The sequence below is a fragment of the Petaurus breviceps genome, unplaced genomic scaffold, assembly GCF_028583685.1.
Source record: "Petaurus breviceps papuanus isolate PSGF00001 unplaced genomic scaffold, PetGlider_PUasm1.0 688, whole genome shotgun sequence".
In the NCBI taxonomy this organism is placed as follows: domain Eukaryota; kingdom Metazoa; phylum Chordata; class Mammalia; order Diprotodontia; family Petauridae; genus Petaurus; species Petaurus breviceps.
The window spans coordinates 13,256,915-13,275,018 of NW_027186457.1; the positions used below are offsets into that span (position 1 = coordinate 13,256,915).

The window sequence follows — 18,104 nt, forward strand, 5'->3', positions numbered from 1 at the left end:
CAAAGAGCTTACATTTCTGAGGAGGGAGATGATGACACTTACAGGGAAGCATGGTTAGGGAATGATGTTTTGGTGATGGATGAATGGAGTCATTGGGAAGCAGACTGATCCACTCTTTTTTAGGAATAATGACAGAGTAGATCTAATGTTTCAGGACTGAAAAGTGGAGTAGAGTGGGATAAGAATTCACTCCTGGGGAAAGTCCCAGGCACGAAAGATTTAAGTTCTCCAAGATCTGTGTTTCTGGGGGTGAGGTGGCCAGGGAGTGAAAACGTCAAGAATGATATGGTTCAGTTCTGCTTTCTGGTCACTGGATAAGGACATCTAATATTCAGAATATATCAACTATCAAACTAAATGGTTTATGAACTCCATGCTGTCTCTATTATTATATTAATTTTTTCCTCTCAAAACAAATCATTGATTTTACTGATTTGGAAGCTCTTCCAATGATTTAGATTACAACCCATACGTGCCGCTTCATCCTGTGAAACTCTTGGCAATGCCCTTTCAAAAGTCTGCCACAGGGGCTCCTCCCATGTGCTCGATGGCTTTCTTACTTTCTTCTGTCACTCTAAGGATGCCAGCGGAGCCCACTTGCTGTCCACCTGTCACTGCTTGCCCTTGGTGCATGACCAGTTCATTCTCTTTATCATAGGCTTCCTTGATGTCACATTTAAATCCTCGTTTTCCTTAGTTGCTCACGGGTTACATGTTGCAGTTTACTCACACCTGTCACATGCCTTTCCACTGTCAAGTCTGTGACATTAATGTAAGTTCTTCAGAGGTTTTCGGATTCAATGTCTACTGATGTATAGTAAACACTAGTAGAATGTTGGTATTAAGAAGGACTTTTGTTTCTAGGAAAAGTTTGGGGGCTTTAAAGTAGTTTTGCAATTTCCTGAAGGGTAATCCAGTCTTCTCCCTTCCTCTTGTTCAACTCTGGGTCCATTTTCATTATCTCTGTTGGATATACCTAATGATAGACAAGCTCTAGAGGCCAACCATCCAAATGAACATCACAGTCTGGGCAATGGACATTCTGGATGTCCACTGGATGTCCAAAAAAGGCTAAATTTTTTTTTTAATGGTAATATATTTCTTTCAAGAGGCTCTGCAGTATTCTGGGATTTGATGCAATTAGCACAATGTCATCCACAAAAAAGGAGTACTTGGGGGCTTTTCCTGTTCTCAGAAAAATTCCCTTACACTTGGATTCTGAGTTATCTCTCCATCACAGTGGGGAACACCTTGGCCTGCACACATATGCTTGCTCAAGGCCTTCCTTAGTGTTTATGGTTGGAGGGTCATTCAACATAAGGTATTTCTGCTTCAAGGAATCTTTAAGGACTGTGATACACAGAAGATCTTAGTGAAAATGAGACCATAAGGTGTTTTCTTGTACTGAACCAAACAGTTTATCATAAAAAAAAAAATCACTAAATACAGTAAAATCTCTCATTCTCTACATCTTTTAGTCAATTATTAAATGAGGAAGATGTGGTCCATTGTTTCCCACGAATACTTTCTGTTGTTAGGGTTCTACTTGAAGTCTTTTAGCATGGTAGAAGCTGCCACATCTTACACTCTCTAGAGAAGCCAGGGTCACCTTCATACCATGAGGAGGCATTTGAGTTTGACTTTGTGGAAGATATGAATTTTGAAAATTTAAAGTATATATGTCCTGTCAGCAATGAACATATCTTAAGTGCCTGCTGGCTATTCAACTCTGTTCTAGTGATGTTTGCATAAAGCACTCTGTTCTAAGCAGATCTATGGTTTAATTATAGTTTTTATGAAAAGTTAAAAAAATTATATTGAACATAGTTGTTATTTTATATACCAAAAATACTTTTTCAAACATATGTTAAAAAATGAAGTCACTCCGTTTGTTTCTGACATTGGAAATACTTTCATTCTACCCAGAAATGTGTTTTTTCTTCTTTCCAGTGGTTCACACCACCATGTGGTGCAAATGCTCTCAGAACCTCACCCCATGTTACAGGATGAGATACATCAAATTATCAAATCAGTTTGGCAATTAAAAATGCAATGGAATTTCCTTTATAATATAGATCTTAGGGAATAAAAATAGTATCTTTGGGGATGTCACTAATTGGTTCTATGAAAACCAATCAATAATAATGTCATGAAGGCAGGGAGAGCTGTGTCTTGGGAAGTTGGTTGAATGCTAAGCAAAATTTTAAAACCTGAGTTTTGCTATGATGCATTAATGATATAATATATATCATTATATAAAATATAATAATAAGTAACTATAAAGTAATCATTAAGTAACACAACTGCATCCAGATAATAAAAAACTGTGTTATAATTTCAGTCTTCATAAAACATATTAGAATAGTGAATTCCTAATATATGGATTATACTGATTTTTCTGGACAAGGTGAAGTGTAAATGGAAAAAAAATCTGTGATTTTAGTTGGATGTCAAATATTTCAGAAGAAGTGATCTTAAACCGAGGATAATAGAATTAATAAAATTCTTTAGGCTTAATATCTGTGGATGTTAAGTGTGTATGTGACTATGTTTACTGGCATATATTTATTACATACTATAACCAATAACATATACCATAAGCATATTAAGTAAACAATACATTACAAATTTTATAGTTTGATATTAGGACAATTATACACAATTAAAAAAAAAGGACTGAACTTTTATAATTATTTTAGGTGATTAGTACAGAACCTATAAATTCTACATACCTAACTTCTTGGTTTGCTTAGGCTGTGAAGAAGATCCATAGACCTCTTTCCTATTAGAAGAGACATTAACTTCATTAACTAATTGTTTTACTTCATTCTTGTGGTCCATAGGGTCACAGCCATCAATTTTCAGAATTTCTTTAAGCATCTGTGTTCCCTTCTTTAAGAAAACACAACATAAATTAGTATTATCCTATTGTCTTTCATTTCTTTTTGAGAATTATATTATTTTTCTTTAAGTGAGAACATTTCATGGTGAAAAACAGTTATGTTCCTGTACAATCCCTGACTGGAAATGGGCAGCAGCAATGGAAAGGTATGGTGCAGAGCTGTATAGGGGTAGTTTCAATTCCCTGCCATGATTTTATTTTGCCAAGAAAGCCACACTTAACTAGAAACACTAGAGCAATGTTAGAGAAATAAAATAGAAATGTTTTAAGAAGACTAACCATAGCAAATGACTGTGGTGACAAATGTTCTTCACTTGTTGCTGATTCCTCACCATACTGAACTTCATTCTCCTTGGAGATTTTCAAGGATATTAGGAAATTCTCAATTCCAGGGTCAGTCTAACAGAATAAACATGATTTGAATGTGTAGATTAAAAACTACAGTAATACATGAGTCTAACAGTTAGTATTCAATTACAGGTATTTATTTTTATCCAGTCATAATCTCAGTTACTTATACTTTTGGGAAAAGAAATCAGAAAAAGTTTCTCTTACCTTCCCAACTGTATTTGGATCCTCAGTTATAACCTTTTTGACTTCTGAAGCACTGGGACTTTCATTTCTCTTCAAAAGCTTAACACTACATTTGGGGGTTCCGCCAAAAGTCTGTATGAGCAAACATAAACCTGACCTCTTGATGTCTTTCTTCAAACAAAATATAACTACAGTTTTAAAGGACTGTCCAAGTTAATGACTTAGGTTTGACTTATAGGACATGTTTCTTCCTAGAACTCTTCCATCTGGCCAAAATGGCCTCTGGGCTCTTCATCACACACAATACACCACCTCCCTCTTTGCCTGTGTGCTGGCTAACTCCCAAAGTTAGAATGCACTCACTCTATCCTCCCCTCTGCCTCATCCAATTCCCTTGCTCAGGCATATCTTTTACACAAAATTTTTCCTGATTCCCTCAACTGCTAGTGCCTTTCCTCTCAAATTTCCTGGTATTTATTCTCTTTATTTATTCTGTATATACTTAATACTTATACACATACACAAGTTATACAGAATAAACATAAAAAGAATAAATACCAGGAAGTTTGTATCACATATACATATGTATATATGTATATCTATACATACATCCTTATTGTCTCCTCTTAAAATGTCAATTGCCGTCAAGGGATTATTTCATTTATGACACTAGTCATCCCAGTACCTAGCACAATGCCCAATACAGAGCAGACACTTAATAAGTATTTGTTGATTTGAAAGCAAGAGAATAATGTAAGCATAAAAAGGTTCTAAGCTCAAAACATGTCTACATTTCCTTCACCTCTTCATCTTCACCCTGTTCCACCCCTCCCCCCACTGACTGGAGATAAATCCCCAGCGAACCTCCAGATGATGCCTTCCTCTTTCAGATTACCTCCTTCTATTCTAATCTATTTTGTATGTTTCTCTTAGAATGTATGCTCCTTGAGGGCATGGACAGCACAGTGCTTGGCCCATAGTTAAGAGTTTAATAATAACTATGTGGACTGACTGACAACTTTTCAATTTTCTGCAGGGCCTTTGTGATAAAAATTAAAAAAGGGCTACAGACCTCAAAATCTCCCAAGAGGGTCTATGCAGAAAACTGATTAGTTATTTATTAGTGTGTAAAAAATAAAAACTTGCCATACAAAAGCTTACCAAAGTTTAATTTACCTGTTTATTTGCTGTCTTTTGTGACTGACATTCATTCTTAGAAATTTTACAATCTTCTTTGACTAGAAATAAAAAAAGAGGTTTGATTAAATGAGAGAAAAACTTCAGCCTTCTTAATCTGGTAAATATACATTAGAGCTAGATAGAGACATAAATGAATTTGGCTGAGCTAGAAAACAATTTAAGTTCTAGATAAAACACATGTTGGGGATGAGAAAAGAAGTTGCAGAAGGGTCAAGGAAAGCAGGAAGGACCACGGGAAGCCATAAAGTATGCAATCACAGGACCAGAAAGGTCAACTCAGTGGAATGCCCAGGGGAGGAGAGTCTCAGTTCACAAAGAGGCCCAAGGCTAGAGAAATGCACAACTTAGGAAACTAAGAGAAAAAAGAGGAAAAATGGCCAATGGAAGATGGTAAGAATAAGAATCCCATTTGCACACTGATGTGGTCCTTGCTCATTTTCAAACATGTTAGCCCAACTGTTGAAAATCTCGATGGGTGCATAGCAACCTTGGGGACAGCTGGTACAGACTTTCCTACAGAGGAGGAAACTGAGCCTACACGATGAGAGGGAACTTGCCAAGGGTCATAAGATCAAGTGGGGCAGAGCATTAGGGACATGAGTTAGTATCCCAGACAAAAAAGCCAGAATATTTTATTTATATTAAAAATATAATTAACAAGAGAACATGAAGAATGTCTTTCCAGTCAAATGTAACATGCTTTTAAGAAGGCTCTTTCACCCCTCCCTGCTCTTATTATCAAGGGGTATGTGTGTGCTCAATTTAAAAATCACCATTATAGGTGTGCTTTATGACAGGGTCTGTGTCTTCATCTAAATGTTACCCTGAGTGAGCGCCCCATGCACAGTATCAAGTTAGTGAATAGTCTGTCACTTATAGTACTGACAGTTGTTTTTGGAAAACTTAAAAATGACCCCTTTTACACGAACACACACACACACAAACAGGTGAAAAATGATAAAGTCATTGGTACGGAGAATCACTTAATGCTTACTCTCTGGCAGTGAGGGGGCACAGCAGATAGAGCACTGGGCCTGGAGTTAGGAAGACCTCAGTTCAAATCTGGCCTTCAATATTTTTTTTTTAAGCAATGGGGGTTAAGTAACTTGCTCAAGGTTACATGGCCCATTATTTCTGGGTGTGGTGCAGAGTATCTGAGCCCAGATTTGATCCTCAGGTCATCCCGACACTGGAGCCAGTGCTCTTACTCGCTTGGCCTTCAATATTTACTATGACCCTGGGAAAGCTGTTTAATTTGCCTCAGTTTCCTCATCTGTGGTGAGGTTAAAGCAAGGTATTTGTAAAGTGCTCTGTAAACCTTAAAGTAGTATGTCAATGCTAGCGATTATTTCTATTAAAAACAGGTAAAATGAGCGCCTGTTCATTTTCCAATAATGTAAAAATGAAAACTTTAAAATACTCACATTTTCTAAACTGGTCACATTTTCTTTGCTGACTCTTAATGCTGCTGTCACTGAAGCCAGGTTGATGATACTGAGTGGTAGTAGCTGCTCTGTTTATTTCTTGAGGTAGAACTAAACCCTGAAAGTTGAGATTCCCATAAATTAGCTAACTAGATACTTTAATAACAATATTACCAGGTAACTTATTTCTAATAATATAACTTAAGAGCTTTAAAATGCTCTAATGGGATTTCTCCTCATCTCAACTGAACCTTCCCCTTAATAAGGAAAAAGAATTAAATGAAACTGACAAATGACTGTATCTGTCGGGGTCTAATATATTTCATATCAACATTAACCACATTTCTCTCTAGAGAGAAGGAAGTTGTGTTTCATCATTGGTTCTCAAGGATTAAGACTGGTGTAGTAAAATTACCCTTTACATATTGTAATCACTGCTCTGGCTGAGCTTACTTTACTCTTATCAGTTCACATAAGTCTTCCAAAATTTCTCTGAATTTTTTTTTTCAATTCTTACAGAGGGTACAGAAAACAACCTCCTTCCCTTCCCAAACCAAGCCTTTGGCACCTTCCTCCCAAGATGGACTTGAAATTTTTAAAATGCACTTCATATAGATTTATATTGTTTCTCCAGCTAGGATGTAAGCCCCTAGAGAGAGCAGAGATTGCTTTGTTTCTGTCTCTGCATTCCCAGTACCTAGCACAGTAATTGTAGCATAGTAGGTACTTAATAAACACTTGCTGACTATGTACATAAGAATTTTCCCCAGTGATAGATCTGAAAAAGGCACACTTTATCATGGAAAATAATCTTTATTCTTTCCCATTGGGATATATGTCTAGAGTGGGATTGCTCAATCAAAAGGTATGAATGGCTTGATTGCTTTCCTTAAGTCCAATCTTTTTGCAGAAATGGACAAACTGGATCAGTTCACAGCTTCAACAACAAGCACAATGCATGAGCGTGTCCATCCTTACCCAGGCCCTCCACAGACTGTCCCTACACCTCAGAGGCAGAACACCAGGGCACTTCTACCTATCCCCATGAGATGATCATCTCTGGTTCAAGGCACCCTTTGGGTCACAGATCTTCACTGACGTGTTTGCCCCTTTCCACAGCCACTCAGAGGACAAACGTATTTAAATATGGAGAAGAACAGTAAGAAGATTTACAATGGAATATTCTCTCCACCCCCTCCAAGAAAAATAAAAGTAACACTTAGGAAGCGCTTTTCCACAAACACATAAACACCCACAAGAGTAACAAGTACAGAGAGAATGCGTGTGAAGATGAGCTGAGTTCTGCTGGTAATGGGAGTGCTATTCCTTCTGTAGTTTTTTCTGGTTTTATGGCCATTTCTTATACTTTTCTGGGATTCTAATTATAGTTACTGTTATAATGTTTTACTTTTCAGGAGTTATACTCTAAGACTCTTATCTCACAGTATCTCTTCTTTGTATCAAGAATCTTCTTGGCCATTTCCTCAATCTCTTGGCTTTTTCTGAGGGACTTAACTTCTAAACTTGTCTCAGAATTGAGGACTTTAAGAGCAGGAAGGGACTTTAGCAGCTATTTAGTCCAACCCAAGTATTAAAGGAATCATTCACAACAGACTCTGTTAAGTGTTGGCTGACTGACCAAAACCACCTACTAAAGTCTGGAAGGGCTGTGATCAATCACTTATCTTAAAAAGCATTAACACTCATCTTTCTCTTTGTCTCTTGTTACTTCTGGTTAAACACTCAGCTGTGTATCACTGCAACCATTCAAGAAGCTGTTTTCCTAAACTTCCCCTTCAAGTTCTCCTTAATGCTCCAGAGCATTAAGAGTTTATGGGGTGTGGGGGGAGGGGGGTTAGGGGTGGGGTAGGGGTGGTGGCTAGGTGGAGCAGTGAATAGAGCACTGGCCCTGGAGTCAGGAGGACCCAAGTTCAAAGCCGGCTTCAGACACTTAACACTTACTAGTCATGTGACCTTGGGCAAGTCACTTAATCCCAATTGTCCTGCCCTCCCCCCTCCAAAAAAAAAAGTTTACTAAGGTTTTGTATATATAGATGGATTCACCAATGTGTATAAATACATTTGTTAAGATACACAATACTGAACATAAAGCAATTTAAACATATATTTATAAGTTAAGGAGTACTGTTGTTCATATTCATATTAAAAGCTAAAAGTCAACAACTTCAAGTAACAGGATGTTTTAATAGTTAAGGTTGAAGCTGGATTAAAAAAGTTATTTTTCTTTTCAAAAAATATGTCTTAACAATTCTACTACTAGGTCTGTATCCTAAAAGATTAAAAAAAAAGGTACTAAAAGTACAAAAATATTTATACCAGCTCTTTTAGTGGTGGCAAAGAATTAGAAATTGTTGGAATGCCTATCAATTCAGAAATGGCTAAACAAGCTGTGGTACATGGTTGTGATAGAATATTACGGTCCTATAAGAAATGACAAGCAGGATGATTTTAGAAAAACCTGGAAAGACTGACATGAACTGATGCAATGTAAAGTAAGCAGAGGCAGGAGAACACTGTACACAGTATAACACAGTATAACACAGTATAACACAGTATAACACAGTATAAAGCATATGATGAAAAACTTTTAACTTTTCTTAGCAATACAATGATCCAAGACAATCCCAAAGTACTAATGATATGATTCACCTCCAGAGAAAGAACTGATACTGTCTGAATACAGATTGAAACATGCTACTTTTCACTTTTTTCTTTCATTCTTTTTTTCTTATTTGAGTCTTCTTGTATAAAATGACTAACATGGAAATGCATATGACTGCACATATATCATCTATATCTGAATGCTTATTATCTCAGAGAGAGGGGAGGGGACTGAGGGAGGAAGAGACAGAAATTAGAACTCAAAACTAAAAAAAGTTTAAAAATTGTTTTAATATGCAATTGGCAAAAAAATAAAATACATTAAAAATAAGTCTTAAAACAAATCTGCATGCTAAAAATCAAATGAGTAATTTTTTCTGAGAAAATATTGTTTATAACTACATCATATATAATTATCACATTATAAAAATGGCAAAATCTATGTAGCATTTATAAAAATAGTAGTACTTAAAAATTTTTTTTATTTCTTTGGTTTTCCATTAATTTTTTTTCATACAGTATTAGTTGCCTACTAACCTTCTCCTGTGAATTCTGCTGAAAATGTTGAGGCTTTCCTGACCCTTGTAATGACTGCCAAATACTGCAAAATTCATCATCATCTTTACTGGGTACCTAACAAAGGCACAACATAAAACATTTAAGGAAGCAAAGCATAATCCATACATAAGCATAACACAGGGGAATAAGAAAAATGTAAAAAACAGCCACTATTTGTTTATTCCGTTTTCTAGAATCTGTTCTTCATCAACAAATAGACTGCTAATTCGTAAACTGGCCAGGTAACTTTCATTAGCTGTTATCTTTCACAGGTTTTTCCCTTTGAAATAAAGTGTAGTGGTTCCTGAAATTATGCTTCTAGAATAAGCTCCATTTATGAAAGCCAACTATGGTTTTATATATAGAAAAGGTGACCTTTTGGTACAGATAAAAGCATTGAATAAAACTGGAGTCAGAAGAACTGTTTCAGAAACAACTAGCTGTGTGACATGGGGCAAATTACTTAATCTCTCTCAACATCAGTTTCTTCATCTGTAAAATGGGGATAACAACAGCTACCTTGCTAGGTTGTTGAGAAGGCTAAATTAAAATGTCTATAAAGCGTTTTGCAAACTTTAAAACACTATATGAACACTAGTTCCTATTATTATATACAACTGGTCTTTCTAAGATTTTACACTAAGTATTAAAAATCCAATAGAAGATCTTAAGAGTTATTTTAAATCTACCTACAAATTAAGATATTAATTCATTCCTTCCAAATTTTAGCTTAGATTTGGTCTATAATGTTTATAGTTTTTTACAACCTGATAGATTTAAAGGCTAGCTACCATAAGGAAGATTAAAAATGATTATTTGGATTTTTACCTGCTAATCTATAATGAGCATTCCAATGAAATGGACATATTTTTAGTTACACTTCACATTCTTTATCTACATTCTATATTTATTGGAATTCTATACTAGATAATAGATTTCTTTGAACTAATTTTCCTTTTAGAGATGGTTTGTAATCTTGAAGTCATTATCCACACAAATTACAAATTATTAACTAAGTTTTTATATGTAATTGGGAAAAAATAAAATACTACTTAAAAAAAGAGTTCATCACCTTTTACCTTGAATACCGATACCCATTTGTTCTCCTTGCCTCTCCAGGCCATCTTCTACCTAGCTGTGAAAGGGTATTTCTAAAGTCCGTATCAATAATGTTGCTCCCCTCTTTTTAATTAACTCTGGTGGCTCCCTTTTTCTTCTAGGGTCAAATACAAATTCCTCTGTCTAGCATTTAAAAAGTCCTTTACAACTTGGCTCCAAACTATCTTTTTCCAGGCTTATTCTAGATCTCCTCTGCTATGCACCCTGTGGTCCAGTCAAACCAGCTTTCTTGCTGTTCGATGCACAAGACATTCCATCTTCATGTCTTTGTGCAGGTTCTCTCTCCCCCGAGGTTCAGATGCACTCCCCTCCAACTCTTAGAATCCCTAATCAAAGCTCAGCTCACACCATGACTTCTACATGGGGCCTTTATGAATTCCCTCTGCTTCTAGTGCTGACTCCAAAAAATTTTACCCTGTATCTTTGTATACATCTCTAATAGATTAGACTCACTCACTCATCACTGTGGATGATCCAAAACGTCCTTCAAACCTCTCCCTCTTGCCTCACAGTTAACTCAACTGAGGTCATTTGCTGAATGAATCTCCCTACGATCTGTCAGATGCCTTCCTCCACTATCTACTCCTTTACCTTGGTGTCACACAGAAAGATGACCATTCTTGACAAGGCAAACCCCCCTCACATGTACCTTTTCTATTATGTTCAGTGTTTTGAACAGTGCTTGGCATACAGTAGGTGTTCAATAAATCATGGGTTGACTGACAAGCAGTCCATTCCACTGTCTTTTCTAACAAACTTCCCCCTTGATCATCTTTTAAATTTCAATGTCTGCTGGTTCCTTCTTTGTCCATTCTCAATATGTCCACGTTTCCCCTATTCTCAAATAGCCTTCACCTGATCGATCTGTCTGTCCCTGCAAGGTATATCCTCTCTCTCCCTCTCTTCCTTTTCATGGCTAAACTCCTTGAGGAGGCCATTTACAATCTGTCTCCACTTCCTTTTCTCTCACTCTCTTAACTCTCTGCAGTCTGGCTTTGGACCTCATCATTCTCCTCAAGCTGTTCTCTCCAAAGTTCTTGGTGCTCTCTTAAACACCAAGTCTAATGAACTTTTCTCAGTCCTTAGCCTTCTTGATATCTCTGCAGCTTATGACACTGTCTACCACCTTCTTCTCATGCATATTCTCTTTTCCCTAGTTTTTCATGATAACTGTCTCCTAGTTCTCCTCCTGACTGACCACTCCTTCTTAGTAACCCTCCCTGGATCTTCATTCAAGTCAACTGTGGGCATCCCATGAGGCTTGGCTCTCTTGTGGCCCCTCATCTCTTTTTCCCCCATAGTATTTCACTTGGTGATCTCATCAGCTTCCATGGTTTCAATTATCATCTCTATGTAGATGATTTTCAGACCTATTTATCTAACCCTAACCACTCTCCTGACCTCCAGTCTTGCTTTTCCAACTGCCTAATGGATATCTCAAACTGGATGTCCTATAAACATCTTAAAATTCAACATGTCCTAAGCTGAGCTCATCTTTACCTTCAGCCTCTTCCTCTACTTCCAAATTTCCCTTTTACTATCCAGGGCACCACCACTCTCAGTGTTCCGTATTCACAACCTATGTGTCAATCTTGACTCTTCATTCTCTCTCATCCCCCATATCCAATTTGCTGCCAAGTCCCATAGATTTTACCTTTGCAACACCTTTTGTATATGCTCCCTCCTCTCCTCAGACACTGCCATTACCCTAGTGCAAGCCTTCATTACCTCATGCAATAGACTTATGGTCGGTCTCCCTTTCTCTCCTAAACCCAGAACATCTTCCATTCAGCCATCCAAGTGATCCTTCTAAAGCACAGGTCTGACCATGTCATCCCTTTGCCCTAACCCCCCACTCAAACTCCAGTCACTTTTTGTCACTACAAGATCAAATATAAACTCCAGTTGGCCTTTTAAAATCTTTCTTTACTTGGCTCCTTGCTGCCTTTCCAATCTTCCTAACTTTACTCCCTTCCAAGTATGATCCAGTGAAATTGGCTTCCTTGTTATTACTTTCACAAGACATTCTACCTCCCTGATGTGCATTTTCACTGGCTGTCCCTAAGACCTTGAAAACCACCTTGGCTTCCTTCAAATCTCACCTAAAATTCCATTTCCTACCAAAGGTCTTTCCTGGTTCCATTTAATGCTAGTGCCTTCCCTCTGAGGTTACCTCAGATCTGTTCTGCATAGACCTTCTGTCACATCGCTGTCTCCCCATTAAATCATGAGGTCCTTGAGGAGATAGTCTATCTGTGAGTTTCTTTGTATCCCTATCACTCAGCCTAGTGCTCGACACACTTTGAGTGCTCAGGAAGTATTTGTTGACTTGTATTTATTGCTCCCTATGTATAGACTTACACATGTACACAACATATCCTCTGACAGAACAGAATGTAAGCTTCTTGAGGGCAACTGTAGTTTATTTTTTAAAATTTGTATCCCAGTTGCCTAAGATAGTGCATGACATATACCAGGCATTTTATATATACTTAATTTAACATTCTTTATAAATGATTTTTTCTTACAATCAAAATTAATAATGACTAATAATAACACACTGCATTTCTGCAGTACTTCACAGTGTTCAAAGCATTTCTCAATAGCTCTACATAACTATTCTATATCAAGTGGGGGGCTAGACCCATCAGGATGGCTTGTGGCATTCCTTCCAGGGGCAACATTTCATCCTGCCTTCTTAAGCTGCCTGCTTATACCACCAGGTCCTCCCATCTGCCCTTCCACTGCCTCCCCAAGATACTCTAGGACTTACCATCTGTTCTGCTGCTTTGTCCTGTAGTCCTGGAGCACTGCTGTCTTAACTCCCTATGTAATCAAAGGACTTCTGGGCCTTGCCATCCTACCCACTGCAATGGCAGTATTTTTTTTATTTTTCTATCTTCCCTGCTACTGAATTTTCTTTTGTATTGTCTTCCCTAATTAGAAATTGAGCTCTCGGGGCGGCCAGGTAGCACAGCGAGTAAGAGCACCGGCTCCAGTGTTGAGGACCTGGAGATAGAATCCCGGGCTCAGACACTAGGCACCCACCCAGAAACACCAGGCCATGTAGCCTTGAGCAAGTTACTTAACCCCAATTGCTTAGGGGTGGCCAGGTGGCTCAGCGAGTAAGAGCACTGGCTCCAGTGTCGGGATGACCTGGATCAAAATCCGGGCTCAGATACTCAGCACCACACCCAGAAACAACTGGCTGTGTTACTTAACCCCGATTGCTTAAAAAAAAAAAAAAAAGAAATTGAGCTCTTTGAAAGCAGGATTTTCTTGACTTTTCTATTTGAATCTCCAGTGGTTGGCACATAGTAAGAATTTAATAAAATGCTTTTAAAATTATTCATTCATTCATTATTATTCCCATTTTAGAAATGAGGCAATTCAAGCTCAGTTATGATAAGTGATTTGCCAAAGGTCAGGTGGCTATTAAGTAGAGGAAACTGGGCTAGCTCAGGACTAGGCCTCTGTATTCTCAATCCAGTGTTGCTTCTGTTACATCAATAGGCAAGACACTATCTATCAGAATTAAAAATGGTATTATTGACTTAATGCTGGTAAGGAAGTAGTTTTGAGAGCTTTTTCCAGCAATGGTAAAGAATTTGTGCTGGTACATACACACTTTATTTAGTATTTTTCCTTTCTGACCAATTACATTCATTTGAAAATTACTTAGGTTATTAATGATGTAGTCTGTTGCTACAGAAGACAGAAAAAAGCTAATGGTCCTACTTGGGAATACCCAACTGGACACAAAGAACTACAAAATTTAAAATATCTCCCATGAATTTCAGAATGGGAAAATTGTTAACACTGAATGACATGCAGCTCAGTTCTCTTTTGGTAGTAGAGACAAATTTTAGTCATCTGCAGAAGTTTGTATGAGGTTCTACTGTTCCTTAGGGTGTATAAGCAACATGTATAAAAAGATGAGAAGAACTGATAATGACATTTTTGAATGCGAGTCATTGTGTTCAGCTTTGTATACACTGAAGAAATGACTATATAACTTTTCTAAATAATATTATATCACAATGTAAATATTATAACATAAAAAAACAAAACACAAAGAGATAAAATTTGTGGAAGTCTTTAAACTTGTTTCTAGATTAAATGGTTTTGTCCTTTAACACTGTAATTATGTAAATTAAGTGGAAGTATTGGCAATATTTCTGTACTATTCATTAATCTTCCATTAGCTTAAGTAAAAACACTCAAGTCATATTTTCACCTTGAGAAGAACCGAATCAAGTCTTTCTAAAATAAATGCAATTTGTGCCTATGTTCATTAATCTTTTAACATAACTGGGGAAAAGGGGTAGATCTGGTATTATAGTTAGAAAATTTTGGACTGATTTGAAAAACAAAACAAAATATTAATAGAACACAACTAAAGATAGGTATGTATATGTCTTACTTGAGCAGGAGTCAAAAGTGATCGAGAATTATTGGGGCCTAAATGGGCTTTCTGAGAAGTTGCAACAAATGAACCAGATGAACTTGAAGTGCATGGATTCACAGCAGGTTGTGGTTTCACTATGGCTGTCAATTTCTGATTTCCGGTCTCTGAGCGATTACCATGAGAAAGGTTAATTAAGGCACTTGTTGGCAGTCGATAACCTCTTGCAGGTGAGCACCTAAAATTAGAGAACATGCTTAAAAAGGAACCAGAAGGAAATAACATAAAATTTTAGCTTGATTAAAAAGGTAATTTTGGACAATCTAGTGCACTTCTGGCTAGCCCACATTTCTCTATACTTTCCACTGTTTCTTTTTCAAAGATTTTCACTATCCCTTTACATATATTAACATATGTTCAAGAATTTTGCCAGGAATCTTAGTCAAGTTCACTGGCATATATTATGTAGATTTTGCTCTCTTCTATAAAAATCAAGAAAGCAGTGGTTTGGCCTTTACATGACCATTTCTTTCAGGTATGTATGTATGTATGTATGTATGTATGTAGACTATCTAGGCCTGTGACTTAAAGGCATCATTATCGCAGTGTGATATTCCATCATACTCCTTTATTCTGGTAACAGTGACTTTCTTAATGTATAGGTTAAAACTGAATTCCTTTTTTTGACTACTATCCTGTGTATTTTTTTTTGGAGAGCAGTTGGGGTTAAGTGACTTGCCTAAAGTCACATGGCTAGTGAGTGTGTCAAGTGTCTGAGGCCATATTTGAACTCAGGTCCTCCTGACTCCAGGGCCGGTGCTCTATTCACTGTGCCACCTACCCACCCCTATACTGTGTATTGTTGACTCATATGAAGCTTTCAAACATTAAAACCTCCAGATCATTTTTATACAAACTTCTAATTATTCATTCCTGCCCAACCTTTCAAAAATGATTTTATGAATACATGTTTAGGACTTAATATTTATCTCTAATACATTTTATTTTCTTAGCTTTCGGTCATCATGTAAGTCTGGCGAGATAGTCTTATATCCTGATTCTTATATTCTCATATCCTGATTCTCTTCCCCCCACAGCTCTGCCAAGGTTTACACTGTAAGCAAATATGATGTTTGGATCTCTTCACGTAAGTCAAATTTTCTTTGGGATACTACTTTCTTTTTTTAAGGTTATTGATAAGAGTAAAATACTACTTATCTTGCTGTTGTATTCAGAAGAGTTAGTTAAAATTCTGTTATAATTACAGACTGAGAATGTATCATTATAGGTATCATTCATTCTAAGTTAGTTAAGCAGATCAAAGTGACCAGATTTATAGTTGGGAACCAACTTGTATTTTGTAAGTAACTTCATGAAATTTCTAGATAGAATACATAATACCATACTTAAAGGAAAAATGATTTTATAGTTTGCCCGTTAGACTCTACAAATAGCCAAAAGAAAAAGGATGGTGACAATACCTGCGACTTGGGGAAGATGGGATGATAATGGATTCAATTTATTTAAACAATTAAATTTGATTCAGTAAACACTTAATATATATGTGTGTGTATATATATATATATATATATATTTTTTTTTTTTTTTTTGCCTTTTGGAGGGCAATTGGGGTTAAGTGACTTGCCCAAAGTCACATGGCTAGTAACTGTGTCAAGTGTCTGAGGCCGCATTTGAACTCAGGTTCTCCTGACTCCAGGGCTGGTGCTCTATTCACTGCACCACCTAGCCACCTCCTATTAAATATCTTATATATGAAAAACACAATGCTAGATGCTTCTGGAGCTTAGTAAGCAAAAATGAAAAAAATCTCTATACTCAGGGACATTTTATTCTAATGGTAAAGTGATGATGATATGTCTATATCTACACATACACACACAAACACAAGCACATGCACAAACTGGAATGAACACAAACAGCTAGAAAACTTGTACTGAAGCCTGAATAAAAATAGGATTCTAAGAAGCAGAGGCATGAAAGGAATGCACTGCAGGCATAATAGACAAGACAGATAAAGGTACAGAGATGAGAGACAAAATACAGAATGCATGAAGGAGGGTAATTAAGTCTGGAAAGGTAGATTGGCTGAATTGGGAATGGTTTTAAATGTCAGGTTGATGAGTTTAAAATCTTAGAGGTAATAAGAGGTCACTGATGATTTCTGAGTTAAATGGTCATACCTGTGCCTTAAGATTTTTTTTTTTGGCTACTGTGATGAGGGCAAATTAGAGAAAGAAGATTCTAGAAGCAGGGAGATAAATTATAAGTAATAGTCCAGGTATGAGACTATGAGAACCTGAATGAGGGTAGTGGTTGAGTGGGAGTGGATCTGATGGATGCTACAGAGGTAGTGGAGACAAAATTGACGAGGCTCGAAGGACGGAAGCTTTACATTGTCTGCTGGTCTCTTCAGCCTATGTTATAGGCTTCAGTCTTTTAGCCCACTAGCTGGTACAAGTAAATGGATGAAGGAATAGGGTAGAGGAAATGAAAACAACAATTTCGGCAAGTATCTTTGCTTATCTTCTAAAGCCAAAATTTAACATCCTTCTTGAAATCCATGTATATTCTGTGGAGTAGTGAGTAGGACTAGATCTCCCATGCAAGAAACTAGGCCTAACACACTGGGGCATAGAGACCCACCTGCCCTACTGGAAAAGTCGAAGGGGGTATGGGAGAAGATATGGGAGAGAGTGGATTGGAGTAGGAGATATCCTGTGGGACTGCTATTTTGGGGTGGTGGGTAGGGGAAAAACAGGAAGAAAATTTGTAACTCAAAATCTGGTGGAAATTAATGATGTAAACCAGAAGTTAATAAAGCATTTGATTTGAAAAAAAAAATTTGATTTGAAAAAAAAAACAACAACAACAAGAAATTAGGCCTAATAGCAAGGCAATCTTCTCAGTTATGTACAAAATAGGGAGCTATGCTCCAGCTGGGTATCCCCTAAAGATCATGAGGAGACCTTGCCTGTTAGCAGTCTGGGGAGATAACTTTCCAGAGAGAAGTTACTGAACATAATGCTGAGTTAGAGATGAGGGTGATGTATGGGACAGACCATTTAAGTGGTAGTAGGAAAATTCTCCTTAAATGAAAAAAGTAGGTAGGAAGCCTTAACCTGGGATTCTCTGAAATGACACATACAATAAGATGTTTCTGGCAGCTAGGTGGCTCAGTGCATAGAACACTGAGCCTGGAGTAAGGAAGATGAATTCAAATCCAAATTCAGAAACTTACCAGCTATGTCACTTAACCTGTTTGCCTCAGTTTCCAATAGCAATTACCTTCCACAGTTATTGTGAGGATGAAATGGTGTAA

General features: G+C 37.1%; 1 protein-coding gene across 2 annotated transcripts in view; it reads right to left on the reverse strand.

The window, feature by feature from the left end:
* Window positions 1-18,104, reverse strand: part of XRN1 (5'-3' exoribonuclease 1) — a 94,840-nt gene that overhangs the window by 13,183 nt on the left and 63,553 nt on the right. For both annotated transcript variants that reach the window (XM_069104680.1, XM_069104679.1), the window contains exons 31-37: window positions 14,783-15,002; window positions 9,220-9,315; window positions 6,061-6,178; window positions 4,613-4,674; window positions 3,458-3,568; window positions 3,182-3,301; window positions 2,733-2,892 (exon numbers count right to left, since the gene is read on the reverse strand). In XM_069104680.1, the coding sequence (XP_068960781.1) occupies window positions 2,733-2,892; window positions 3,182-3,301; window positions 3,458-3,568; window positions 4,613-4,674; window positions 6,061-6,178; window positions 9,220-9,315; window positions 14,783-15,002 (887 nt within the window). The remainder of the gene's footprint in view (window positions 1-2,732; window positions 2,893-3,181; window positions 3,302-3,457; window positions 3,569-4,612; window positions 4,675-6,060; window positions 6,179-9,219; window positions 9,316-14,782; window positions 15,003-18,104) is intronic.